The sequence below is a fragment of the Drosophila simulans genome, chromosome 3L, assembly GCF_016746395.2.
Source record: "Drosophila simulans strain w501 chromosome 3L, Prin_Dsim_3.1, whole genome shotgun sequence".
Taxonomy (NCBI): Eukaryota; Metazoa; Arthropoda; class Insecta; order Diptera; family Drosophilidae; genus Drosophila; species Drosophila simulans.
The window spans coordinates 15,393,165-15,418,342 of NC_052522.2; the positions used below are offsets into that span (position 1 = coordinate 15,393,165).

Consider the following 25,178-nt stretch of genomic DNA (forward strand, 5'->3'; position numbering starts at 1 on the left):
TTACGTTGCATACTTTGCAGCGCCGCCTGGCATGGCGTTAATTTCGTTATGGAAAATTGCAACGACTTGACATGTGAGCGTGCGATGGGGAACCGGATGATGGGAGTCGGGAAAGTCGAATGGTAATGGGCATAAGAGGGACAGGACACTGGGGAAAATAGTCCTTGTAATCGAAATTAGTCTAGTTAGCAATGTTTTTATGGCGGATATTAAGTAACTGAATGATATTCGCTAGAAAATCTTTTAGTTTATACAAGACAAATATGAAAATGCCCTCCTATTAAAGAAAACACATAGTTGTAAGAATAAATATTTGTTAAATATGATATAAAAAGAGTACAAAGAAAATATTTAAAATTTTGGAAATAAAATTCTTTAATTTTAATTTGCAATGTTTTAGATCATCTTGTTTTCCCCCGTGTCGTAGAACCTGTGGCAAAGCGGAAAATGGGAACGTGCACCATGGTGCAAGGGAGCCGACAATGCGGCGCCACTGCATACAATTGAGCTTAATATTGAAAACTTTCGAGTATCTTAATTAAAGGTTAAGTGTGTGTGAGCCTTTTCAAAAAGAGAATGGAGAAAGAGCTCGAATTATGGTAATTTGTGTTGAAAGGCTGCTAAGTGGGCAATTGAAACGGTTGAATGGGTGCAAGATTTACGGCTAAAGCAGAAGGAGCATTAAATGCCAATTAAGGAGCTGTTGCCAAATATTGGTTAAATAATTAAATCAGTTGATTCATTTGCATATGCTGTATTTCAGATTTAACCTTTTTAATTGATTAATGTTACTCCAATGACGTACCTTTGTTTGGCATTGCTTTTCCCTCTGACTCTATAATTAATCCATTAATTCATTTGTACTCAATATGCAGCTCAAAATTCATTTATAAACCACTTTAAAACACACTGTTCAGTCATTTTAAATTGAAAAGGTCGAATTAAAAAAGCTATAGCTATAGCTATAAAATAAATTGAGCATTATTTATCAAAATAAGTGACACTACAGTAAGACCAATGCAATTTGCAATTACTCTATAATTATACAACAAAAGCAATTAAATTCAACTTAATCAAATTGCAAATTGACAGCTTCAAATGCAGAACCACCCCTCGATAAAACAAATGCAATTGACCTGCATTTCAAATTGCACGAATTTTCATCTCCCTTGAATTGAAGTATCGAACATCTTTCTTTCGGCCCCAGTTCAATCAATAATCGAACGTGTGAAAAAAATGTATTGCAGAATGAAGTCGAAAAATTGCTAGAGTCGGGGAAATTTATACTCGAAGTAGCCGGCGCCAATAAAAAATGTAAATTGTATGCGCAATTTGAAGAGGAAAATCCAACACAATAAATACAAATTAGATGAAATGTCAAAGCAAAAACAGGCCAAGTGGGTTACATAAGCACTGATCGCTGGGGTGAACCAAATTCTTTAATTTAGCTGTTTTAGTATCTCTTTCGAGATACTGCTCGTAAGTTAGTTTTGCTCTGTTTGTAACATAACATCTAAATAAGCTTAAAACAATTTTAAAATGATTTTTTTATGACCTAGTTTTTTTTTCTTCGAATTAAGATCCACCCTAAAAGCATTTTTATGCTTCGTCTCCGGCTGAAACATGGTGCAAATCCAATCCGCCTGGCCGAGTCCTGACCAAGTACAAGTTTCAAACTCACGTAGGACGCCGTGACCCCCACCCGATGATGGAGTCCTGCGAAATCCATCCCCACACCCAATCCTTGATGTCTGCTGTTATCGCCGAGGGCGATATTTTCAATGCGCTGTCGGTAAAAATTACGCACTCTTAGTTGGTCGCCTTCGTCCGCGGATGTTTTCGGCGACTTGTCTGCCGGATTTATTTTTCTTTTTTGCTCTTTTCGCTAGCCAAAGGCGGGACATGAATATTTAAAAAAAAAATTCGCCAGGCTCATTGCAGGATTGAGACGATGTTTCAGATGCTTAGATGGCAAACGATGGAGGCGCAGGAGCCACCACGCACACGCACAATGAATAATTTAAGGACCCCGAAGACAGACGGGTCCTGGCATCATCAAATAAATGCCAAATGAGCAATCAAAGTGCCATGAAAGACTAACTAAGCAGCGCCACCAACTGATGAGGGGCTGTAAAAAATGATGTACACGAATTATCGGGACAGTGGGTGGCTGTGGGAGGCGTGTTTGGTGTTTTGGTTCCCGTAAATGAAGCGCGTAAACAGCAAATAAAGTTGAGAGAAATTTTTACGCATTTTTTACTCGCATAAATAATAAAAATTTCCCTTATTTTTTTGGCTTGATTCGCGGAGTAGAAAAACGTGTATTTTTGGGTATTCTTTTATAACACTAAACTTAACGCAGGGTCAAACAGAATTTAAGTTAGTAATTCTTAAAAGAAAATTCATAAACTTTTTAAAACTTTCTGTAATCTTAAATTATGAGTTATCTATATGATACAGTTATCTTTTTCGATAGAAAGGATTTATGCTAGACTATAATACGTTGCTCCAGCATTTTCCTGGCGAATTGGTTAAGGAAATTTAAAGTGGTCTACGCACCGAAGACAAAAGAAAATAGCTGGCGAAACTGAATTATAGATTCAACTCGAGGCGAGCAACTTGGCAGGCAGGCGCTCCTCCTCGATGGAAGACAAAAACTTATTATACGCCGGGGCTTTTGCCGCATCAGCTGGGACCCCAAAGTGGGTGGTTAGGCGAAAAAGTGGGTATCTGCACTCACAGCCCCGTATTGTCGATACATAAGCAATTGGTATGTACAACTGCGCCTCCTGGTTTTCCGACTTGCCCCGCTCGATTTTCCCCGGCAGCCCGGCTGCCTGGCAGAGAAATGCGGTTATGAATTCCTGAACAGAAAAGTCGGGGAGCAGCGGCATCGACTGCAGTTGGTTCGCACAAGAGGCTGAAGTTTTTATTAAAACTTGTGCAGCGAAATGAGCGTTGGGCTAAATAAAATATAAAAAAAAAATAAAAAGTTTCATAAAACATTTGTGACTTTGCGCAATTTTTATGGCTCTCGACTTTAAGTTGCCCGTGTGGGCCAAAAGTGGAGTAAGGAACGGGGGTATTAACTAGGCAACTATTGGTCTGGTATGGAGCCCAGGCACGTTTTGTGGCCACAGTTCGAAACGAAAGTGGAGGAATTTATTGCACTGACATACTAAGATGCTTCCTATTTCGTTATCGAAATGGGCCAAATGCGCTCGAGCGTATAAATTGATTGTGCCCCACCATGAGGTAGGTACAAAGAAATATGTTATCTAGGTTAGTTGTGGCATTATTGATCTGCAATTTATCTAACTAGGTGATAAGCGAGTTGATAAATTGAAACTACCAATGCTTCTGCACAGCTAGAAATAAATGATTATCTCACAGCATGCCTAGAAAATGTTCTTATATCTTAGATTTGAGAAATGAAAACATCTCAAATGTATGCTTTATCAAAGAACGAGGCAAATACTCCGGCAAAAGTCATCGGTTTTCGTTAAACACAATTTTGCACACTCAAATGGGCGTAACATAGCCCTATTTATGTGCACTTTGAACCTATCATCTGTGCTTACTCACAATGGCTCAACTATGGTATCAGTTGTTAAGTTGAAATGCCAGGACACAAAAGCATACCAAAAATCGACAGAAACCATGACAGAAATGCAACAACTTAAGCTCTGGCAGCCACACAATACACAAATCCCAGTTTTGGCTTAAATGCCAAACAAATTTTGCAACAAATTTTGCCGTTATCGAAATGACCCATTGACTGCTGTGCACTTTGGCTCACACACACACACACACGCACGCACACATACGCACATTCAGGCGCAAACAAACACTCTGAAACACATATCGCTCTAATGAAACGCAATATCTTCGAGACAATGCTAATTGCCAACGATGCAAACAGAAGCTGCATTGAGCGCAGCATATGCAACCAAATTATCCGACGAAATTCTACAGCCCGTGCACTGAGAAAAATATATTAAGTTATCGCACTAATATAAATATACAATGAGCATTCAATAAATACCCTAACTCATATGTAGATGGGCCAGCAATATTTTATTTTTTTATAACTAATTCGTATTCTTTCGTAACAACAAATAACTATTTTTTTTTTAAGTTTCTCCCATTTTTTTGTTGTGTATGTGCAAGCCCGACTGGCATATTTGCGTGTGAATGTTTGTGTAGAAGCATTCATTTCTGTGAACGTTTCGTTAACTTGGCCAAAAGCCAATTTTCAGCCAAAACGCATGCCAAATTTGCCAAAAACGGAGCGAAGCGAAATAAGAGACATAGCTAAATATTTTATGATATCGATGAGGCAGGCAGTTTCCGCAGAGCAACTCCCAAGCCCACAGAAGCCCCTTCGTGTTGTTTCGAAAAGTAGTTCAGCAATAACAGCAAAGCGCATTGACAGGCCATTCGAATGCATTTTTATACTCTGCAGTTCGGTTGGAGCCAATGAAATTTGGTAGAATTAGGACATAAGTTTATAAAGGATCCGTGCAAGGGTCAGAAAATGTTTCAGTAATTAAAAAAGAAAAATAGTTAAGTAATCTAATAATTGTTAAATATGATAAGCATGTTTATTCCGCTTCCTTTGAATATTTATATTTATACACATCCATTAGGCTCTGTGCTTAAGCGAATCGCAGGGTATATTGCACACTTGCAAATTCTTGGATATCCCTGTGGCTGCTCGTTTATTGTAGCCATTTATAGGATATACTCGTGAAATATGAGTTTAGTTATCCACCGGCAAGGGAGAACAACTTGGCCAGTCTCCCCCCAGGCCAATCAATATTCGATGGCAGCCTAAAAGTATGCAAACGAGCCCCCAAAACAAAAGCTTTCGATGATAGAGCGAACTTGGTGCACTCACCTGCAGTTGCATCGCGGGCGGAGGCACTCCCATTTCCACTTCCACCTTGTTCCGCCTGATTTAAGCCATCGATATCGATGCTGGACCGCGTCTTTTTGCCACGCCACACGCTGACGCCACAGCACTCGGCGCAGCAGCAGAAGACAAAGCCCAGAATGAGCAGGATCCAGGCGGAGACCATGAGGACTATGGTCGAGGTCGATCGATAGCTGTAGTTCTCCTCGCCGATGAGAACAAGGACACTTTCCGCCGTTAAATTGGCATGGGTTGCAGTGCCATTTGCATGGAAATCCAGTAATCCGGCCTCCAAGGTCGGCGCATAAAAGCTATCGACATTGGCCAAAGCTGCATAACTATTGCCCACCGTATGCAGGTATGGTTGCACTTTTGTCACACGCACCACTGTGTAATTAGCCATGATTGCAGCTCACTCACTCAATGAGTCCATCAATCAATCAATCACTGTACCAGTTTATTATTAACTGAAATTTGGCACGAGAACGTATAAACTGAAGCCGCCAAACGTGACCGTTTCTTTGGTAACTCGCCAACAAACTAAACTAGTTGGTCTGTTCAACGTTTATTCTGCGCATATATTATTTATTTTATTCCTTTGGTTTCGTTTTCGGATTTTGGATGTCGGATTTCGTATTTCGTATTTCGTATTTTGTGTGTGAAAAACAGCGACAACAGTTGACGACTGAACCGCAGTTTGGAAAGATTGTTTAATGCCCATACCCGCAATCTTCGTTATCACATTATGTATTTAAGCAGATAGATCGAGTGACAGTGACAGCGACAGAATCTCGTCTCTTGTTTAAACAATATTGTACGCGTATTAACGCCTACCCGCCAGATTTTGTTTAATTATTATTTTTATTTTTTGAGCCAGACAGGCCTGTTTTGGCCTTTTCCTCTCGCACGTTCTGGCCGAGTTTTGTTTACCAGTGAGAGGTTTAGCTAAAGTTGATCGGTCGTGGTGAATTCTCCCTGGGCCCGTGGTGAAGTTCTTTTGTTGGTGAACAGCCGGAAGCTTTCTGAAATTCTTTGAAGAGCTTCTACGGTCTACTAATCTCGGTATTTCATAGGAATTTCGCCAAAATAGGATAGGGTAATGACCCTTCTAGGTTTTGTTGACCAGCAAAATAAATACAAAAATTGTATTTTTTTTAGTTATTGACAACTGGTATAAAAAGCTTTGATACCCTAAATATAATTTTCGGTAAGCAAATAGATCCAGGTCAACACCATACATGTGAATACTTAATAAGGAACATGCTGTTTAAATATTAAAAGCTCGAAATGGTAAATGCAATGTATTTTTACTGCCATCCATCAGTATTATCAGTATCTGACAGCCAAGGAGAACATGTCATTTAATATAAATTTTAATTTATTTTGCGTTCTACTGCTAGTGGGTAAGTCAATTGAATATTCGTAAATTATTTTGGGTGCTTAACAATTGTAATGCATAGACTTTGGACAACCAGAATATGCAGAATATGTTGATCCAGAAGAGCCCTTAGATGATCACCTAACAAGGCCAGATGAGGATGTGGCAAGTAGTGATAATGAGATGACAGTGTCGTATGATTATCACAATGAAAACCATGACAGTACTAACCACCCAGATCCTCAAGTAGATGTATCAACTGATAATTATTCCGAATCCTACGTTGATCATTATACCACTGGAATGGATTATTTTGAAGGTAGTATGAATGATAAAACAAAAGTCCAGCGAAATTTATATTTTCTACGTTTGTCTAAAAATCCAGAAAATCAGCAAGATACAGATTACGGTCAGCATGATCCACACATTGAACATGAAATTGAAGATCGGATAGTGCGATATGCGATGCATAAGTGGCGCGAAGAAATTTGAATTGTATAGCAAATAAAATAACTTGGTTTTTTACTTCGATGCTCTCTTTAGTTTTTTTTTTTTAATCATTTCATTTATGCATTAGTGGATGCTCATTAAGTACGCCTGCGTTCCATACCAGCCCTCATAGCAATGTCTTCACAGTTCATGGGTGATTGCCAACCTATAGCATAAAAAGGTTTATTAAAGATATAAGTATATATATAAGTATTTAGATAAACTTACCCAAGCAATTTAGCTTGGAGAGCTCACAGCGTCCGACGTTCCTCCAGCGCCAAGATAATTGGGTCCTTTGTCTGCACTCCTTATTGAACAGGGGTAAATCGCGATCGATTGAATTATTTAGACGCCTCACACAGGATTCACATTTCCTTGCCAATTCGTCACAGTCCCGTTCTTGACCAGCAACCAGAGTCAGCGATATGACTATAAACCAGATGTTTAAGTTCTGAACATAATGCCATAATTATTTCTAGCTTAAACTTACCGAAAAAGACGGTTAAAACTGTTTTCAGGCGCATTATTGTAGCTTAAACTCTTACGATGGTATCTTATCAGTTAGCGCACTACAGAAGTTTCCGATCCAACTTGACTTTATATAAATACCATAAACAATATATCTCAGAAATGACAGATGTTTTAAGAAATATGGCAAGTATTTAAATCAGAAATAAAAGCCTTTAGTAAAGGGTGGAAAAGTTTTAGGAAATGTATTCAAAGTAGGACGAGCTTTTGTTAAGTTGAATAAGCCTTTTATTTTGCTTCCTGGATGGCAGTAAAAAAGTAAATCAAAAATTAAAAGCCGGGAATTTTTCTTCAAGCGGGCTACACTTTATAAAAGCCCATGTTTTAGCTCAAGCTACACAGTACGTAAACGATTTTTAGTACGAAATTCACGATGTCCAAGATTACTCTGTTTATTGGTAAGGATCTGCATATGGAATTTCGGAGTCCAAATACATAAATTATTAAATATATATTTTATTCTTTTATTTAGCTTTTATTTGCCTTTTCGTTATCGTTCAGGCCCAAAGCGATAGAGATATTTGTAGACGAATTGTCGATAGATGTGAGTCAAGGGTCGTGAGAAATGGCAGAAACAATGATATTTCGAATATTTTCAATGAGAACTGTCGGCGAACCCATAGAAATTGGCGCGAAATCTCCCGATGCGAACTCGCAAAAGCCAATTGCATATGTAAGTATATATAAACACTTTTTTTATATATTTTATACATATGTTATCTTTGTGCAGTGACCCTTGAACGATGTGACACGTTGTCCTGCGAGAATGTCCGGCGAGCACTTGCCTAATAAAATACCGATATCAGAATCGAAAAATGTAATGGACATACATATAAAAAGGAAAATCATTTTTTACTGCAATGAAATAAATACTTCGATGCTCTCAATTTATATGCTTAGAATTTTTTGAGGAAATAAAGAAAACTTGCTCATACAAACAATCAATACATAATAGATATGTCAAATTGATTTTCGCAATCATTATCTGAATATGGAAGGCACAGCTATATTAGATTTCACTTAGTGCAACTAGTCAGTCAATACGACTAAATATTTGATTACCGCTCAAAATTGAGTATTCGAAAAGTTTTTTATTAGTAAGACGAAACGTGTTAAATTACCTCGTGCGCATTTCTGTCTGCTCAATTTTTATGCATTTAAACTGTATGTTTACTCAATTGTTTCAGAGTCATAAAATATTTAAAAGAAAAGAATGAGCTCAACACGTTTTTAATTTATTCGACAAAGAGACCTCGTTCAAAAATGATCCCAATAAGCTCATCAACATTAAATAGGAAACTGGCTAGTAGACCCTTCTTAAATGAAGGTGAGTGTTCATTATAAATAATATTGAATATTATTATAAATATTATTAAATTATTTTTCGTTGAAATTAATTACATATTCTATTCAAAGGACTACCTGCCAGAAAGTCTATCGGTTGCCTCTTTCTTGGCATAATACTTGGAGTTTTTTTAGCCGGAATACTCTTTTACTCGTTGATGAACGAAGACTGCCGGAAAAGTTCAAGGAATATAATGAGCATTATTGGAGTACAAATACCTGAAAACAAAAACGCCACATCGAAATTGGATACTGCCGCCAAAAAGTTAGAAGAGAATAGCGTAGCGGTTACAAAATTGAGCATAGAAGGTACACAAGAATCCCCTGATGAATTTAATAAAACTGATAATAACTCATAAGTTGCAATGCCTTAAGATATTAATTAAGTAATGATATATGAAATAAACAGATGTTAATTTTTTATATGTCAAAATTTTAAATATTTTAAAAGAAGTTCGATCAAAGTCTTTGAGCCAAATATATTTTGTTTTTTAGGCAGATCCTGTTATATTAATATAGAGGGTAATATTTTTGAGAGCATTAAAGTTTTTTATTGTTTTTCAGCAGTATACATTTTCCAGGATATTATTCTGAACGATTTGGTTCCAGGAGTTATTCTTCAGTAGGTCGGCGAGTCGTAGTTCTACGAGAAGATCTGGTAGTTGGAGCACGACCACGTGTAGTTCTACGAGAAGGTCTAGTTGCTGGAGGACGACGAGTAGTTGGGGTCCTACGAGTAGTTCGAGGTCGTCGTGTGTCAGGAATTCGCGGGGTTGTCGTCCTTGAAGTGGGAGGTCGACCGGACCCGCCATCAAGGCTGTTTCTCACATTTTTGCAGTTTATAACAGCACAACGCTCGAGTGTCACTGTTAAATCGATAAGTTAGATAATATAATAATATATTTTTATATGAAATACGGTTATTTCAAATCAGATACTTACATCGACAAGTAGCCAGAGTCAATTCGCAACGAGAGACATTTCGCCAGTTTCGAATGCCTGGCTGGCGGCTGCAGTGATTATTAAATGTGTTCGAAACATCATTTTGAACTCCCAATCTCCGTTCATTTCGTCGGCAAGTTTCGTTTTCTTTACGGCAAATTTCTTGTTCACGATTTTGAGCCTGAACAGCCACGCAAAGGCAAAGAATAGCTAAAATGGTTATCATAAGGGTTAATAATCATTTATGGTATATCGGTCTATATCCTTACCAAAAAGGAGAGTAATTTTCGACATGTTGGTACTGCTACTGACAACTTGTTTGACTTCAGTGATAAGTGTGCTTCGGTCTTTGGCTTTTATAAAGTGATCGACAGCCTTCGGAATAAGAACCACGTGGCTTTTATGCATTAATCCCTTTATTTAGACCAGGAAGTTATTGTCTTAATGCCCTTCAATGCACTCAAAAGATGGTCTAGTTTTTATTAGGGGCTTGAATAGGGTGTATGACAATTTTGTAAAGCTTTTGTTCCATATTTTTAACTTTTACCTTTTGTTGTGAAACAGCTGCTTACGCATAGGTTATGGTGTTTATATAAAGTCAGGTTCTGTCAAAGTCTTCGGTAGTTACCTAACTGATAAGTTCCAGTCAACAGCCTAAAAGTTTAAAACTAAAATTATGCATATTAAAGCTGTTTTAACCGTATTTTCTGGTAAGCTAGGACTTTTAACTATGTAGCAGTGTTCCATAATAATTAGTTTAAATTCTGGCTCAAAGTCCTGCTCTTGGTCTTGGTGGCTGGACAAAATCGGAACTGCGACGAGTTGACCCGCAGATGTGAACTCTGCGTGGAATCATTGAATAATGCACCTGATCGTAACCTGCCCGTTCTCAATAAAGAGTGCAGGACTAAGACTCGGAACAATTGGCGTTGGAGGAATGTAGGACGTTGTGAGCTCACCAGGCTGAACTGCTTGGGTAAGTTGTACATAGAAGAATACAAACCTATATACTTGTATTTATTTACTTACCATCTCATTTGCCATCAGGTTCTAATCGACGCATGAACTGTAATGATATTGCTGAACTCGCTGGCATGGATCGTATTAATTAATAATGATAAAATTGCTTTTATTAATAATAAAAACACCAGAGAGCATTGAAATAACAACTCGAATATATTATCAAGAATTTAGCCGAGAAGAAACTCAATTAGACTTACTTCTTATATTCATCACATGCAAGTGCTTTTCACCACCTTAATTCCTTTTACGATCTCAAGTCATGATTTTATGACTTTAAACATTTATTTAAATCAAGCCCAAATGATTTAAATCCACTTAACCAAAGTAAAGTCACTGCAACAAGCCAATGAAACCATAGTAGCTAGTAAAACCGCAACCCAAAAGACAAAAGTCCAAACGCCTACCCAAAAATTGAGACAGACCAAAGCGAAGCAAGTGACGCCTTTTGTCCGATGGCCATTGAGCAAAACTCTTGCATCTTTAAGTCTGTTGCATTTTTAATTTTAACTTCGTCTGCCTGTAAATGTACTCGCTCAGATTCAATTCCAAAGCGATTATCACCACTTAGCTGTCAACGACACGACGCCAAACTCCGGTCCAAAAAACCGGCTACGGAACTGAAACCACTGCTCCACAGCCAAATCCAAGACCAAGTCGAAAATGTTTCCAAGTCCCAGACCAAGTACGAGTGCGAACGCCAATATCGCTGGCCAGGCACTTTGGATGTGGAGCTCTCTTGACAAAGGGCATGGCTGTTGAATGTGAGTGTCTACATGTGTACCTACTTCGCTGGCTCAAATAAAATTTACACTTACAAGTGGCGCTAAAGTCAAGTGCAATGCATTCCATATACCCCATCCCCATCTCTAAATCCCCAAGCCCGCTCCATTCGGACCCCATCTCTAACCGCTTTTTCCGACGTCAGCTGGCCAGACATGTCCAAAGTGGAAGGCAACGAAAAGGAAAGACTTTTCAAAACGGGAGGGGAGTGGCGAAGCGACGGGTGCGGCAACTGTGGTCAAGAGTTTTATAAACTTCATCATCATGATGGCCTGGTCTAAGCATTTTTCAAGTGCAGCGCCAAATGTTCAATTTTCAAATATTATATAAGCAGTTTGTTGGCACAGGCTGAGTGGAAAATCATCACCATCCATTTCATAACTTTGTAACGGGTATATTTGATATCCAAAAAGCGCAAAGAATTACCATATTCAGTTTTAATTTGAACTACCGACCTTTCCCGCCAACTTGTTTCGTCGATCAGTCCTGCAACCAGTCCCACCAAAGTGTCCCGACGAGCTGTCCCGACTGGACCCGCTGACCTGTACCGTCATATTCCGCCGGATCCCGCAATGTCTGATTGCAAAACAATATAATACTATGAACAACAATTAGGTCAGCATTCTTGTTCAATCAACATGGTTTTTATTGGATGCATTCTTCTATCAGTAATGGTATTCGATCCACGGTAGTACGAAGTTCTTTCCTATGTTCCGCTTTTGGTGGACATCAAATGGGGGACATCACGAGCAGCCACATCCTTTTTCTCCACTGAGGGGAATGACAGGTCCGGGTCCAAAGTTCCCGGGAATTTCGGGATCGGGTATTAGAGGACTATCGGGATTCCAGCCTTGTGGGCATTGTGGATCGAATCCGCATTCTGCATTGTTGGGAATAACAGGTCCTGGTCCGGAAGGTCCGGGAAATGGGGGAAAACACGGACCGCCAGGATTCCAACCTGGTGGATTCCACGAGACACAGCCGCAGGGCGTTCGAGAAGGTGTTGGTATTGTCCAAATCGGACCGTCGGGATTCCAACCTGACGGTTTTCTCGAGCATTCGTCTGGTTTCTTGGTAGTCGTTGAACCGCTTGGGATTATAGGACCGCCAGGATTCCATCCAGACGGGTGAGAGCTACTACAACCGCATGGTGGTTCAGTGCTTGGTGGATTGGGTGGAAGAGTGTTCTTTTGAGTTGTGCTATCTGTACAAGTGCATGGTGGATTGGGATTTTGAGTAGAAATATCTGTAACCGGTGGTTCCGTCCATGGAGTAGTGCTTTCTCTACAAGTACAAGTCGGATTGGTCTTTTTAGTAGTGCTATCTGTACAAGTGCATGGAGGATTGGGTTTTTGAGTAGAAATATCTGTAACCGGTGGTTCCGTCCATGGAGTAGTGCTTTCTGTACAAGTACAAGTCGGATTGGTCTTTTTAGTAGTGCTATCTGTACAAGTGCATGGAGGATTGGGTTTTTGAGTAGAAATATCTGTAACCGGTGGTTCCGTCCATGGAGTAGTGCTTTCTCTACAAGTACAAGTCGGATTGGTCTTTTTAGTAGTGCTATCTGTACAAGTGCATGGAGGATTGGGTTTTTGAGTAGAAATATCTGTAACCGGTGGTTCCGTCCATGGAGTAGTGCTTTCTGTACAAGTACAAGTCGGATTGGTCTTTTTAGTAGTGCTATCTGTACAAGTGCATGGAGGATTGGGTTTTTGAGTAGAAATATCTGTAACCGGTGGTTCCGTCCATGGAGTAGTGCTTTCTGTACAAGTACAAGTCGGATTGGTCTTTTTAGTAGTGCTATCTGTACAAGTACAAGTCGGATTGGTCTTTCGAGTTGTGCTATCTGTACAAGTGCATGGTGGAACCGGTGGTTCCGTCCTCTTTTTCTTCTTCGTACAAGGAACGTGTGTTCTAGGCTTCCTTGTGTTTCTGTGATGCTTCCGTTTTCTGATATTGTGATGTTTTGGTCTAGGTGTCTCACGTCTCCTAGGGATTCTCCTGCGCCTCCCAGTAGATCTCACAGGTCCTGGTCCACCCCTATGAGGCTCCTTGTGTTCCTTGCGACCACCTTGATTGCACGGTTCGAGACCCAATGCCTTCTCAATTACCTCCAGGCAGGCTTCACTCTGCTCTGCATAGTACAGCAGAAAGAAGCTCACTAAAAAGATCACGTTAGCTAAATGAATTATCCATTTTAGTAATTCAACTTACCCACTAAGCAGACCACGGTTAGTTTCATGGTGAAACCCCTTTAGGAAGTTGTCGGAAACTGTGTGCATCCATAGCTCCACAAAGAACTTATATACCATTTAGAATGCGCCAGTTGACTTGCCAATTGTGTCAATAACTGTAGAAAGAATGTAATTATAGATATGAACTCGGGCGGCTGCAAATTTTGGGACAGGTATTAATAGGCGCCACTCTGTTTGCACATGTAGCGTGGAAAATTTTCCTCAAGTTCAGATCTTTAGATGAACTCCCCCGTCTAGCGTTTGGACCAAAAGCATTGGCTGCAATCTCAGACAGCCAAATAATAAACTACAATTTTTTATGGCATCAAGAAAATCAAAAACATTTCGTTTGAAAAATTATGCTTTGGAAAAAGATGGAGGGGAGTGAGAAGTTTTGAAGAACTGCCAGACGAGATGACGAGGATGCATCAAGTGCAAGACAAGCATGACGATGTGCACGATGTGCGTGCCTGGCTCAACTCATCGCGATGCTGGTCTGGACCCGTCTTTACGATAATGCCCCGTACGTGGAAGATGCTCTCGTGGTCGGGCGACTGTTGATTCCTGGAAGGGCTGAGCGCTGAGAGGGTCCAGAATAAATTGAAGGCCAAGACCGCGACTACGACAAGAACATATCGCTTTATTGGCCGCACAGACAAGCTAGAGTAACCAAGTCAAATCTCTTCACATATGCATTTATTTGGACAAAATCACTTTTAATATTTTAGCTGCGCTCCCATGTGGTAATCACAATGCTGGTGGGCATTCTTCTAAGTTCGCCTTGGCATCCCAGCAATCTCTGCTATTACCAAGCAATCCAGTTTCCTCTTGTGAGCTGCAAATGCGGGAAAAGTCAATAACATTATTATTATGTAAATTGTGAAAAATTAATAAATAAATATTAATTAAATTGGTTTTCATTTCAATATACATTAGTTTTAGTCCAAAAGATGTATTTACATTTTCAAATAAAAATATCAAAACTCAAAGGTTTTAAAGCTAAGTGACAAGCTAAGCTAAGTGTTAGTAAATTAGTTAATTAACATTTCAGTTAGGCGAGACTTATGGTTGGTTTTTAGAACTAGGTACCTATTCTTCAAAAAGGTTATATCAACTTACCTCCGCAAGCGATCACTTGAAGATCGCAACGAGTCTGATTCTTCCAGATGTATCTACCACGGACTTTCTCACGGCATCCCTCGTTCATGAACTCCACATTATTGATGGGATTATTGAGTCTTCGGATGCAAGGATTGCAAGTGTCCCTTAACTTACGGCATTCGGGACTTTGTCCATTAATGAGTACAATGCCCAGGAACAAGATGACGCAGATAATACTTGTCAATTGCATTTTTAAGCCTGCGTGCAAGTAAATCAACTGGAGATTTCCTTTTGGCTTAAATTAAAAAATCTCAGCTTTTATATCAGTTGGAAACAAGGAAGTGTTATGTTCCAAATAGGACCACATCTGTTTTTCAGATGAGATAATAAAGCAACTAATTTTGCGTTACAGACTCTACTCTAGTCTGACCTATTGAATTTGGATTGTTCATATAAAATTGTAAAAAAGATAAAGCCCTTGTACACCTGTTACAATTGTAAACGTATTCTTCCTTGATCAATGTTTACGGTATAAATACAGGGCGATATACTACGATATAGTCAGAGTAGTTAACAAGTTCACCTTAAAAACTTCTGCAATGTCAAAACTTCTGCTATTGTTGGGTAAGCAACCCTTATAGATGATAAAACTTAGTTTTATAATTCCAATCCTTTAGCTTTCTGCTGCATATTTATATGCCAGGTCCTAGCTCAGGATGCTTCGGGTCGCCAATTTTGCGATCGTTTATTCGCCGACTGTCTTCGTGAACAGCCCACCGTGGGAACTAGAGATGATACCGTGGATCTATTCAATTCATATTGTGGACGAAATGACCGAAACTGGAGGAAATTAACCCGTTGTGAGCTGGTCAAAGCCTCGTGCATATGTGAGCAAATTATTATTTTTTTTTTGAAATTTTATTAAGATTTTTCCTCCTTAGTAACTATGGTTCGCTGCGATAATGCATCCTGCAAAAATGTTGCCGATAGCCTGCGGTCTTAATAAATTGCATTATTTTACTCTTGTGAGATTTAATAAATGTGTTGTCAGCCGAAATAGAAAAAGGTTTTCAATGAGAGCAAATAAAGTGATTTTAATTTCCACTATTTAAATAATTGGCTTTTGCTTATAGTTTATTTATATTTAATTAATTGTAAAATTGTAAAACTAACAGGCATTGGACATTTACAGCATAGAAAATTATAATATATAAGCTTTTTGTTTTCCTACCACCGTATACTGCGTATTTCTATAACTTAATCTTAATCAAATAAGATGTGCAACAACGAAGCGAATCTCAAACTATATAGGACTTACAAAAATCTGATTTTTTTAAACCGGAAAAGGAAAATTATCTGCTCAAAATACCGATATCTATATAGTAACGATATTCAAGGCAGTTCCACAGCTGTTACTCATGTACTTATTTCTAGATGTGCTATAAATATCTGACCAGAATTGGAGATCCATAATATTGTGTTTACATTTAATTTGAACGTATTGATTTAAATTTGAACTTTAACGGGACTTTGACTTAAAAAATAAAATAAATAAATATTTTTCTATAACGTAAATAAGCATAAATTACATTTGTAGTAATTATGACTGCAAATTTAGCGTAGTTTTCCTTATATAATCCTGCGCTAGCTATTTTGAAATTTGGGAGATTTATATTATACTCCTTAAAAGCTTTGATAATGATAGTAAATCTATTTAATCAAACAGAATTTCTGATAAATGCATTTTATTGTATTTAAACATATTTGTTTCAAGAATATGAGAAACAATTATTATCCAGTCCCGAATGTGAATATCATATGCTTTGGCCATATGCTATATTTATTATCCTGGAGGTCTTGGAGTCACTTTGGGCATTTTGGCAACTTCGGCGATGACAACACAAAGCATTGCTCGTGTCGGAACTGAAAATAACCAATTAAACATTAATGAAACTGTATAAATTAACGAAAAGATATCGGCTTACCCGAACAAGCTATCGCTTGAAGTTCGCAAAGATTCTGGTCCTTCCATACATAGCTGCCTCGAACCTTTCTTCTGCATTCTTTATTTATGAAGTCCGCCTTGTTATAGGGATCATTAAGTCTTTGGATGCATTTCGTGCAAATATCCTTTATCTCCTTGCAGTCGTTCGATTGGCCATGGACTATCACAAAGCCCAGGATCAGCAGGAAGCAGAGTGTCAACTTCATCTTCAAATCACTTTGTGGTGATGCACACTCTGATGAAACCGTATTCAGAATGGGGCCTTATATATGATGGCCAACAAGGAAGCGAGTTCTTAAGTGTCCCCAATTTATTGAACATAAAGAATTTATTATTCATTGAATCTGGACAAAGAAACAGATATGATCCCAATACCTGTGTTAAATGCAGTTGGGTTTTTAATTAATTCTATAGCGATTTTTGGACAATTGCAAATGACAGCTTTAAGTGTATAGTTATGGGTATAAATACCGCGGGACCCGTTCCAGTGTAGTCAGTTTAGACCTCAAAACTATTTCAAGCCATGTTAAAACTTTTGCTGTCATTGGGTAAGTTTTACCAATAGGTATTTATAATTATTTAAGTGGTAATAAGCTACTTCCTCTCAGCTATTGTGTGCCTGTTTATGGCTCACATACAAGGCAATCCCGATGAAGCTAACAGGCGTCACAAAATCTGCATTCGCACCTATGATAAGTGCATTGAAAATGAAGCTAGGTTGGGAAAACAGGACGATACCTCCAAGTTCTTTAACGACTACTGTCGCCGTTCGGATTCTGGCTGGTCAGATGTAAGCCGCTGTGATCTTCTGCGAATAGCCTGTTTATGTGAGTGAACATCTGGAAAAGCTTCAGAAGGATCAAACTTATATTTTTCTAATTATTCAGCTACTGTGCGCGATTGCGAAACACCGACTTGCAAGAATGTTGCCCACCGCATGCGTCTGTGGTGAAAATTTTAAACCCCCCTGAATAAACTGAAAACGAGAAATGATATTTAACAAGATTCAATTTTGTATTCTTATTTTTTATTTAAATGTAATATTTTAAGTTTGGCTCTCATTAAATATTGCAATCAACTGGGTTGTTCTTTCTGCAAAACTTTACTATATTTTGTGATTCAATAAATGTGTGCATATTTTCTTGCAACATTAAACAAATTTTAATAGTGTCCTTAATCCAAAAAAAATATATGTTATTCTTTTGGTCACATATGATACAAAGCTGTTAGATAACAATATTAATTTAAAAACCTGGGCATAGGTCGTTTTTCAGCTTGATTTTGGAAATCGATTTTCCCTAACTATGGACTTGCGGGAAATAAATTAAGCAAAAGTACTTAAATTGCTTGTACAAACATATTTCTTTATTATGTTAAAAAATATAGTTTAAAAAGACAAAAAGTTTTAAATTTCTCTCAAGAGTTATGAAATATCAACGAATCCGTCTCATGCCTGTTATTCTAGCCACATTTTCGCAATCCAGTCGGGTTTCGTGATCTGCAATTTATAAAATATTCTCAGATTTCTATATATAATACTTTTTAAATACTTATATATTTTACTTACTTTCGCACGCAACAATTTGCATATCACAACGCCTTACATCCCGCCAAATCCAACGTCCTCTTAGTTTTTCCCTACAATCGCTATTAATGAATTCCAGGTTGTTAATAGGATCCACCAAGCGGCGGGTACAAGGACGACAATTTTCGCGAAGCCTGGTGCAATTTAAGCTCTGAGCCTTTATTGAAAGGCAGCAAAGGATAAGGGTTAAGGAAAAAACGCACAGATACCGCATTTTTATTACAACTGATAGCTGGAAACTGAGATAACTCGTTTTATACACGGGCGAACAGAAAAAAACACTTGTATAATAATGAAATTCAAATTAGAGCAAGGATAGCCCTACTGACATCGATTCGCAGGTACAACAAAAGAAGCACCTGAGTAAAATGGAACTGTGGAAAGGTGTTCCTTTCATCATGGTAAGGAATCTTGATCCGATTGCCCATATAAATACAACCGCGCAGATAGTGTCACATCAGTTTGGGAAGCTTAAAAATGTGGAAAATATTCTTGCTGTTGGGTAAGAGTTTTATCTTGTCAACGATTGTTTATCTTTCTAACAACCCATTTTTTTTAAGTTCTTTGTATCCTGCAATTGAGCCACATTGAAGCTCAATGGAGTCGGGAGTACTGTGAGAATATCTATAACGATTGCCAACGATTTACACCCAGAATTGGACGATTCGATGAGACTATAGATTCATTTAATCGTCATTGTCGTCGGGAGCGCAGAGGAAGGTGGAATAGTGTGTCTCGATGTGAAATGGAAAAAGCCACCTGTCTTCGTGAGTCACATTTGCAATTTAAGTCATATTAATCGCTCACTGATTTTATATTTTAGTGATTTTTCGACGCTGTGATGATATGTCCTGCAACAACATTGCAGATGTCTTGGAATTGTAATAAAGTCTTTATAAGAAATCTTCTTTTGTTCAGCAACAGAAGATATTAACAAAAGCTTAAGCAATAACAGACTGGCAATAAACATATTGTTGTATCAAAAGTTAATAAATGCAAACAAAGTAATTTTAAGGTCCAACTCTATAAAAGCCGTTAAAATGGGAAATCATATTAAGTTAATTTAAAGATGTCAATCATATCGGTGCTGATTGGTAAGCCTCTTTACTATGTGGATTTAATATTATTATTATTATGCCTAATTTGCGTTGAAAGTTTTCAGTGTTTTTATAGCAAGTGAAGGCAACTATTTTGGGGATTTATTCAAATGCAGTGATTTGCTGCTTAAATGTCAGGAAACTGAAACCATAATGGGAAAGTTCAATAGAATGACAAATGAGCTAAATCATAACTGCAGCCAGGAAATTGGGTTCAAGTGGAGCAATATCACCCGTTGTGAATTGGAAGCCACAAAGTGTTTGTGTAAGAATACATGCAAGTAATTTAATATAACAATTATAATTTTTAATATTTATAATCTGTAGTGAACCAGATGAATGCAATGGACGCGAATTGTGATAATATTGCCGATGTAATGCATCTTTAAAAATCGTAGGATTACAAGTAAATAGTAAAGAATAAAACATTACTTATTTAAATTTGAATCATTTTTATTAGCATAAGCACAAACTTTTCGATTGCCTCCCCTAAATTCTCCATGAGTATTACTTTTGAGTGGAATATATTTTTCTGTGGCCATTGGGGCATCTGCTGTCTCCTTGTTTACCTTCGCATAAATCTCACCCTCGACAGGAGGAAATATTTATGAGCTAATCATTTTTAATTATCATCGAGCGACAACAAAAGCTGAGTAAACTTTTACTGGAAAATCTAATCACATTCTGGAACAGCGGACAGAAATAATTACGCCAAGACCTCGGGGCAACAGGAGCAAAAAAGCGAAGACTCCCAACTAAAATAAAAATAAAAATCAATTTCAGGGCATTTCCTGGCCACGTTGCACGTGCCACGTGCCAAAACAACAACAATAACAAACTCGAGTGGAGTTTGGCTGACTGGGGGGATTCCCCCATACACATATATGCTGATAGCACTCGAACCCAAAATTTCATTACCATTTTGGGGGTAGCAGTTTTGTGCCCTCTGGCAGAGAGTCAATTACTGCAAGGAAGCGAACGATGATGTCGTCATCCGAATCCGAATCCTTCTTCGCAGAGGAAACACTCCACATAGTTGCTTAATATTTATCTAGCGTCAGTAATCAGCCATCCCCGACATGTGTCCATGATCTCGATAACAAACAAGACCAAAAGCAAACAGTAATCCAGGCAAACAAATCAGAGCAGACCAGGGGCAACCCAATGCGTTTTTAATAAACTCTCAGTTAATAATAAAATTTTCAGTGAATTTTATTATGATTACAATCGCAGTGATGACACGATTGAGAGATACAAACCCCCTCCGTTTTCCCCTCCCCAAACTTTTACTTCGTTAGGTGTTCGTTTGAGTTATTTCAGAATCAGAAACTGAGTGTGAAATTTGGCAGCTTGTTACAATTTTCCACCGGAGCGAGGAAGTAGGGAGCCTGCAACCATTGACCCTAATCATGTAGCAGCTTGTAAAATGCGAGCGTGAAAAGAAAATTGAAAAGTTAGTTCGACGCCCGGGTTTTCCGTCAGCCCCCTAAAATCCCCCCTCCTGCCAGTTCGGTTTCTGAAAGGCTGTTGATTTGGGAAATTCCTTAAACTTGTCCGAAAGTCGGGTTGTAAAAGCCAAAAGTTGTTGAAGGTATATATGCTGGGATTATGGCAAGTTTTCTTAAGTACGAAAATGAGGAAAGCTATTTGAGTTTTGCGAACTATGAGTGCAATGCGGTGTTCTCCAGCTTCATTTTGAATAGCTTAGGAGTATTTGGGTTCAAGGAGCTATATTACGTAAAATAATTTAATAATAATTTAAATATAATAGTATAGGGAACATCTGACAATATATCGACGCTTTATATTCTTACCTTAAAAATCCTTAAACATTATGCTAATTATTTAAAATAGATTGGCTATAAAAAAATGTGATGTAAGCGCCCTTTTTTAAACATTTTCATTATTATTTGTATCTTTTCGTGCGTCAATTTCACTTCCTCAACGCCTTCCTTACAACTTTAATGTCTTCCGAACAAAGGCCTTTAAGAACACTAAAAAACACCTTCCGAGGGTAATCGACAGCACACTCCCCCAGACAAAGGCCAAACCACCAAAACCCACCCAGTGCAGTGAACCACCCCCTTTTATGGAGCGCTCCCCATTCCACAACTGCGAAGCACCCCACAAAAAACCCCCCCCAATAGATGGGCACACGTTTTGTTGCAATCCCGATGAGGAAATGCTAATCCGCATGTAATATTCGAAAATGATATGAAAATGCCAAACCAAACAACCACCCACCGGAGCAACCCGACTCCAAAAATCCAAAAATCCTAAGATCCATAGATCCAGAGCAAAGCAGCCAGGCTGAACGGAACCAACATTACTCAATGTCAACATCAAAATTGCTTTGGAATTCATGCATTCATTTATTTCGCCTTCAACAAAAAGGCAAACTAACGCAGTATAGAAATTTTCATTTTCGGCTGAGTTTTAATTCGGGGGAATCGGAATCTCCGGGGTCCTTAAATAGCTGAACAGCCGGTTGGGAATGGGAATGGGAACGGGAACGGGAACTTTCATGCTGATTAAAAGTGGCAACTGTGTCTACGGGGTTGCGATGCTTTTTTGAGTTTTTCGGTTTAGGTTTCGTGTTGCAACCTTTTTCCTCTTGCCACCGAGGGTTGCCCCCGGACGCAAGAGAAAGGGGATGACTCATCCTGCTCCTGGCTGCACTTGTCCTTTGCTATTAAACAGAAAAAATTTTGTCACAGACGGTGGCGTGAAATTTCGAAACGAATTCTCTAAACTCGCTCATTGTAATTTCTGTAATACGCGAGTGCATGGGCATGAGGCATGTGGCCAGGAAGTTTGTTTTTGTTTAAAGTTATTAGAATTCAGTTGGTTGTTCCGCGGCTGGAATTTGTGGTGGCTGCAAGGTGGTGGGTGGTGGATGGTTGGTCTAACTCTGAGTGGGTGGGTCTACGCAACAGCTGGTGCTCCAGGGCCAGAATGCGACCAGTACTTGGCCGCAGTGTGGTCAATTTGAAGGACCCTTGTCTCGCCTCAGCACTTGTTTGTTTTTCGCCGATATGTTTGCGTGAGTGCCGGGGATTTTAATTCATTGGCAGGGCAAACAAAAGCGCAAAAGTCAAGCGATTTGCGATCTTAAAACGCGTGGAATGTGGTGGGTAGCTGTGATTTTAATGGCATGTACAAATTGCTCACTAATAGAAAAATAAAACAAAAAGTCAGTTACATACAAAAAAAAGTCCAAGCTTAAAATACAAATTATTTTTAAAATATTCGTCATTGATTAACAAATGCTCGCGATTTTACATTTTCTTCCTAAACTTAGTAACTAGGATTTATAAAATGATATAAAGCGTTTAACTAATAGGTAAGTATTCAGTCCACTAAAGTCTTCCATTATTAGTTAGACAAAAATTCTTAAATCGTAGCATTTGAAAATAATGTAGTGTTGTTTATATCTATCTCGTTAAATCAATGGTTGGTTTTAGATTGCAGACTAGTCTCGAGAAAATGTGCACATCAAAAATCGCATTAAAGCGCTCCTTAAAAACCGTCGTTAAGTCCAAGTCTCGCCAACTTGATTCATGATTCATAAGTAATTGTTGCAATCTCAGTGCTGGTAAACAAAACAAATCCATAAAATTTCGCCGGCTAGACAGATAAATCGAGCAGAGAACCTCGGTGAAGCCGGCGACGTGTTTGGAGCTGTTGACATGCCACGAACCTGAAAACAATTAACGTCCGATTTTGATATGTGTAAGAGCGAGCTAATCGAAAATCCCCATCGACCAGACGGCCAGACACTGCCAGTCGACTGGGCAGCAAGGAGTCCTGGTTCACAGGACAAGTGTTTTCGGCGATAACAAAAGGTGTTGCACAAACGAGGTCCTGGCTAGCCGGGATTTATGTAAGAGGATGCACCTAGAAAAAATATAGAGTGTAGTATGGATAGATCCAGATACAGTATCCTAATTTCCTATAAAATCAATGATGAGGCAAGAGTAAGCAGTACTTAAGATTTGTGAATAAGATATTAAGCATTTCCTATTAAATATAAAAGTATTTTTTATATTTTAGTGCATAGCAAATCAATATTATTTTTCCAGTGTTCAAATAAAACACCCATCGGTGCCGCGTGGGAGCGAGTATTGTGCTCATTAAACGTCAATTTCTAGTCGCCGCCGCACATCAAACGCTGGCGAAAAGGACATCGCATACATCCCGCTGTGCGCGTGTCCTTTGAATTAGAAGCGATCCCAAGTCCATAATGCGGTCGGTCAGCTCGTTGTATCCCTACATATAACTACATATATATATATATATGTATGTCCTTAGTTCATCTGGCGCGCCTGAGTTATGCGACCATTGTTCCCATCGCCTTTCGGCCAGTGAATTATTATCCCTTTCGCATATGTTGCGGCCAGGCATTGTCCTTTGGCTGCCTCGCCACATATCCTTTCAAATGTCTGTTGCTCGGACACGCCTTGGAAATTGGGCGTTTTGCAGTTAAACGTCGTTGCTGCAAAGTTTTTGGGGCGTGTTCGCCTCATAAATTGATTTTTGTTTCTGTAGAAATTTGGTTTCTTTTATTTTTGGGTTTTTTGTAGATTTTCTTTGCTTCGCATTTCATAATTATCGGGGCGTGTGCGAGCACTCTGGATACGTTTATTCCTTTTACCCGGATCCTGCACTTGTTCAACTTGTTCGATGAGATACAAAAATCAATTTACCGCTTCGCCCTCCCCATCGATTGCCCAACACTCTGGGTTTTTTGTTTATTTTATTTTTTGTGTATTTTTGGGCTGCGGTCAATGTTCTTGGCCAGGCCAGCAGTTGTGGTCAACCAAGTGTTGGACAGCATTATAAATATTTGAGCTTGCCCTTGCAGCTTACGGAAAACGAATGTCCGGAGCGGAGAAATTACTGCTGCAGTGCGTTGAATTGTTAAGGAATCTGGAGTGCTGAGCTTTGGCTCTTTTGCGGGTCGGTTGTTGATTTTATTTTCAACCATAAATCGTTGTAATGAAAAACTTGTTCAGACGCAGATTAAAGTTCTTCGGGCACTCCTTAGAAACTTTCCATTTATTGTGATAAGCTGACCCAGTTTTGGATTCATATTTTGATACAAATTGGTTGCAACATTTCCTGAAAGTCAAACTTTTTGGCCTTCGTCAGATTACTACAATTAAATGGCAACCTAATATTGGGCAATTCTCTTCCACTTAAAAGTTTAAACTCCCCTTTGTTCCGAAATGGCTGGAAATTCAAATCTCGATTAGCCGAAATATCCTGTGGAGGCATGTCCTATCATTATATATCAACTCCGAAAAGGCTCTGCATCTATGAAAATTACACATTTGCCAACTGCTAATTGCAAGTCATAAATTAAACCCTCACCCGGCTCTCGAAAGGGACCAGAATGCTCACAGGACACTGGTCACTGGAGACAGGAAACTGGGCGGTGATCCTTTCGGGCCCAGGACACAGTTCATTTCTGTGGACTGAAGTGAGGGGTTGTCAAAAACTTTAGATTGCATTAAAACTGCTCATAGGCCGGCGGCATAGTTGTGTGGCCTTCACTCGGAAAAATGTGTTATTCGATTAATGATAAATTGAAGCTCTTTCATATTTCCAATTTAACAAAACTCAGTTTTGATCCTTTTTAATATTATTATATATATTATATATTTCCAGCTATAGTTTTCAAATTAATTCAAAATTTTCATTAAGGTCTGTTTCTTAAATAAAGTGTGGATTTATCTGTTTTAGATTGAGTTTGCC

General features: G+C 38.7%; 15 protein-coding genes across 15 annotated transcripts in view; 8 read left to right on the top strand and 7 right to left on the bottom strand.

The window, feature by feature from the left end:
- The window catches only part of LOC6738174, a 35,088-nt gene extending 29,239 nt beyond the window's left edge, over positions 1 to 5,849 (bottom strand). Inside the window, exon 1 of the mRNA XM_016169482.3 lies at positions 4,901 to 5,849. Coding sequence (XP_016032009.1) covers positions 4,901 to 5,318 — 418 coding nt within the window. The 5' untranslated portion in view covers positions 5,319 to 5,849. The remainder of the gene's footprint in view (positions 1 to 4,900) is intronic.
- A 312-nt stretch (positions 5,850 to 6,161) lies between these two features.
- LOC27208831 lies at positions 6,162 to 6,824 on the top strand. Its single transcript, XM_016184387.3, has 3 exons — positions 6,162 to 6,318; positions 6,376 to 6,612; positions 6,679 to 6,824. The coding sequence occupies exons 1-3, from the start codon at positions 6,210 to 6,212 to the stop codon at positions 6,783 to 6,785; spliced, it is 453 nt and encodes a 150-aa protein (XP_016032011.2). The 5' UTR covers positions 6,162 to 6,209; the 3' UTR covers positions 6,786 to 6,824.
- LOC6738176 lies at positions 6,489 to 7,374 on the bottom strand. The gene is made up of 3 exons (XM_016169481.3): positions 7,273 to 7,374; positions 7,011 to 7,211; positions 6,489 to 6,948 (listed from the first exon to the last, which is right to left on the bottom strand). The coding sequence occupies exons 1-3, from the start codon at positions 7,304 to 7,306 to the stop codon at positions 6,881 to 6,883; spliced, it is 303 nt and encodes a 100-aa protein (XP_016032012.1). The 5' UTR covers positions 7,307 to 7,374; the 3' UTR covers positions 6,489 to 6,880.
- Positions 7,375 to 7,580: 206 nt separating this feature from the next.
- On the top strand, positions 7,581 to 8,197 carry LOC6738177. The gene is made up of 3 exons (XM_016171537.3): positions 7,581 to 7,708; positions 7,783 to 7,983; positions 8,041 to 8,197. Exons 1-3 carry the CDS (start codon positions 7,684 to 7,686, stop codon positions 8,097 to 8,099), a joined length of 285 nt encoding a protein of 94 aa, XP_016032013.1. The 5' UTR covers positions 7,581 to 7,683; the 3' UTR covers positions 8,100 to 8,197.
- A 312-nt stretch (positions 8,198 to 8,509) lies between these two features.
- LOC27209082 lies at positions 8,510 to 9,077 on the top strand. The gene is made up of 2 exons (XM_016184592.3): positions 8,510 to 8,637; positions 8,727 to 9,077. The coding sequence occupies exons 1-2, from the start codon at positions 8,574 to 8,576 to the stop codon at positions 9,011 to 9,013; spliced, it is 351 nt and encodes a 116-aa protein (XP_016032014.1). The 5' UTR covers positions 8,510 to 8,573; the 3' UTR covers positions 9,014 to 9,077.
- Positions 9,078 to 9,177: 100 nt separating this feature from the next.
- On the bottom strand, positions 9,178 to 9,975 carry LOC6738178 (salivary glue protein Sgs-3). Its single transcript, XM_002084955.4, has 3 exons — positions 9,866 to 9,975; positions 9,597 to 9,806; positions 9,178 to 9,520 (listed from the first exon to the last, which is right to left on the bottom strand). Exons 1-3 carry the CDS (start codon positions 9,888 to 9,890, stop codon positions 9,267 to 9,269), a joined length of 489 nt encoding a protein of 162 aa, XP_002084991.3. The 5' UTR covers positions 9,891 to 9,975; the 3' UTR covers positions 9,178 to 9,266.
- Positions 9,976 to 10,194: 219 nt separating this feature from the next.
- Positions 10,195 to 10,737, top strand: LOC6738179. Its single transcript, XM_002084956.3, has 3 exons — positions 10,195 to 10,306; positions 10,372 to 10,572; positions 10,644 to 10,737. The coding sequence occupies exons 1-3, from the start codon at positions 10,273 to 10,275 to the stop codon at positions 10,706 to 10,708; spliced, it is 300 nt and encodes a 99-aa protein (XP_002084992.2). The 5' UTR covers positions 10,195 to 10,272; the 3' UTR covers positions 10,709 to 10,737.
- A 1,284-nt stretch (positions 10,738 to 12,021) lies between these two features.
- LOC6738180 (TRIO and F-actin-binding protein) lies at positions 12,022 to 13,710 on the bottom strand. The gene is made up of 2 exons (XM_002084957.4): positions 13,614 to 13,710; positions 12,022 to 13,560 (listed from the first exon to the last, which is right to left on the bottom strand). Exons 1-2 carry the CDS (start codon positions 13,639 to 13,641, stop codon positions 12,143 to 12,145), a joined length of 1,446 nt encoding a protein of 481 aa, XP_002084993.3. The 5' UTR covers positions 13,642 to 13,710; the 3' UTR covers positions 12,022 to 12,142.
- A 573-nt stretch (positions 13,711 to 14,283) lies between these two features.
- Positions 14,284 to 15,040, bottom strand: LOC6738181. The gene is made up of 2 exons (XM_002084958.3): positions 14,753 to 15,040; positions 14,284 to 14,468 (listed from the first exon to the last, which is right to left on the bottom strand). Exons 1-2 carry the CDS (start codon positions 14,982 to 14,984, stop codon positions 14,404 to 14,406), a joined length of 297 nt encoding a protein of 98 aa, XP_002084994.1. The 5' UTR covers positions 14,985 to 15,040; the 3' UTR covers positions 14,284 to 14,403.
- Positions 15,041 to 15,226: 186 nt separating this feature from the next.
- On the top strand, positions 15,227 to 15,818 carry LOC6738182. Its single transcript, XM_002084959.4, has 3 exons — positions 15,227 to 15,358; positions 15,412 to 15,621; positions 15,676 to 15,818. Exons 1-3 carry the CDS (start codon positions 15,334 to 15,336, stop codon positions 15,735 to 15,737), a joined length of 297 nt encoding a protein of 98 aa, XP_002084995.1. The 5' UTR covers positions 15,227 to 15,333; the 3' UTR covers positions 15,738 to 15,818.
- Positions 15,819 to 16,549: 731 nt separating this feature from the next.
- On the bottom strand, positions 16,550 to 16,995 carry LOC6738183. The gene is made up of 2 exons (XM_002084960.4): positions 16,720 to 16,995; positions 16,550 to 16,657 (listed from the first exon to the last, which is right to left on the bottom strand). Exons 1-2 carry the CDS (start codon positions 16,943 to 16,945, stop codon positions 16,578 to 16,580), a joined length of 306 nt encoding a protein of 101 aa, XP_002084996.1. The 5' UTR covers positions 16,946 to 16,995; the 3' UTR covers positions 16,550 to 16,577.
- A 219-nt stretch (positions 16,996 to 17,214) lies between these two features.
- LOC6738184 lies at positions 17,215 to 17,707 on the top strand. Its single transcript, XM_002084961.4, has 3 exons — positions 17,215 to 17,287; positions 17,348 to 17,566; positions 17,627 to 17,707. The coding sequence occupies exons 1-3, from the start codon at positions 17,263 to 17,265 to the stop codon at positions 17,689 to 17,691; spliced, it is 309 nt and encodes a 102-aa protein (XP_002084997.1). The 5' UTR covers positions 17,215 to 17,262; the 3' UTR covers positions 17,692 to 17,707.
- A 402-nt stretch (positions 17,708 to 18,109) lies between these two features.
- LOC6738185 lies at positions 18,110 to 18,769 on the bottom strand. The gene is made up of 2 exons (XM_002084962.4): positions 18,307 to 18,769; positions 18,110 to 18,237 (listed from the first exon to the last, which is right to left on the bottom strand). The coding sequence occupies exons 1-2, from the start codon at positions 18,536 to 18,538 to the stop codon at positions 18,173 to 18,175; spliced, it is 297 nt and encodes a 98-aa protein (XP_002084998.1). The 5' UTR covers positions 18,539 to 18,769; the 3' UTR covers positions 18,110 to 18,172.
- Positions 18,770 to 18,801: 32 nt separating this feature from the next.
- Positions 18,802 to 19,209, top strand: LOC6738186. The gene is made up of 3 exons (XM_002084963.3): positions 18,802 to 18,826; positions 18,885 to 19,091; positions 19,148 to 19,209. Exons 1-3 carry the CDS (start codon positions 18,802 to 18,804, stop codon positions 19,207 to 19,209), a joined length of 294 nt encoding a protein of 97 aa, XP_002084999.1.
- A 67-nt stretch (positions 19,210 to 19,276) lies between these two features.
- Positions 19,277 to 19,842, top strand: LOC27209361. The gene is made up of 3 exons (XM_016184796.3): positions 19,277 to 19,418; positions 19,480 to 19,686; positions 19,749 to 19,842. Exons 1-3 carry the CDS (start codon positions 19,394 to 19,396, stop codon positions 19,808 to 19,810), a joined length of 294 nt encoding a protein of 97 aa, XP_016032016.1. The 5' UTR covers positions 19,277 to 19,393; the 3' UTR covers positions 19,811 to 19,842.
- Positions 19,843 to 25,178: the final 5,336 nt, after the last annotated feature.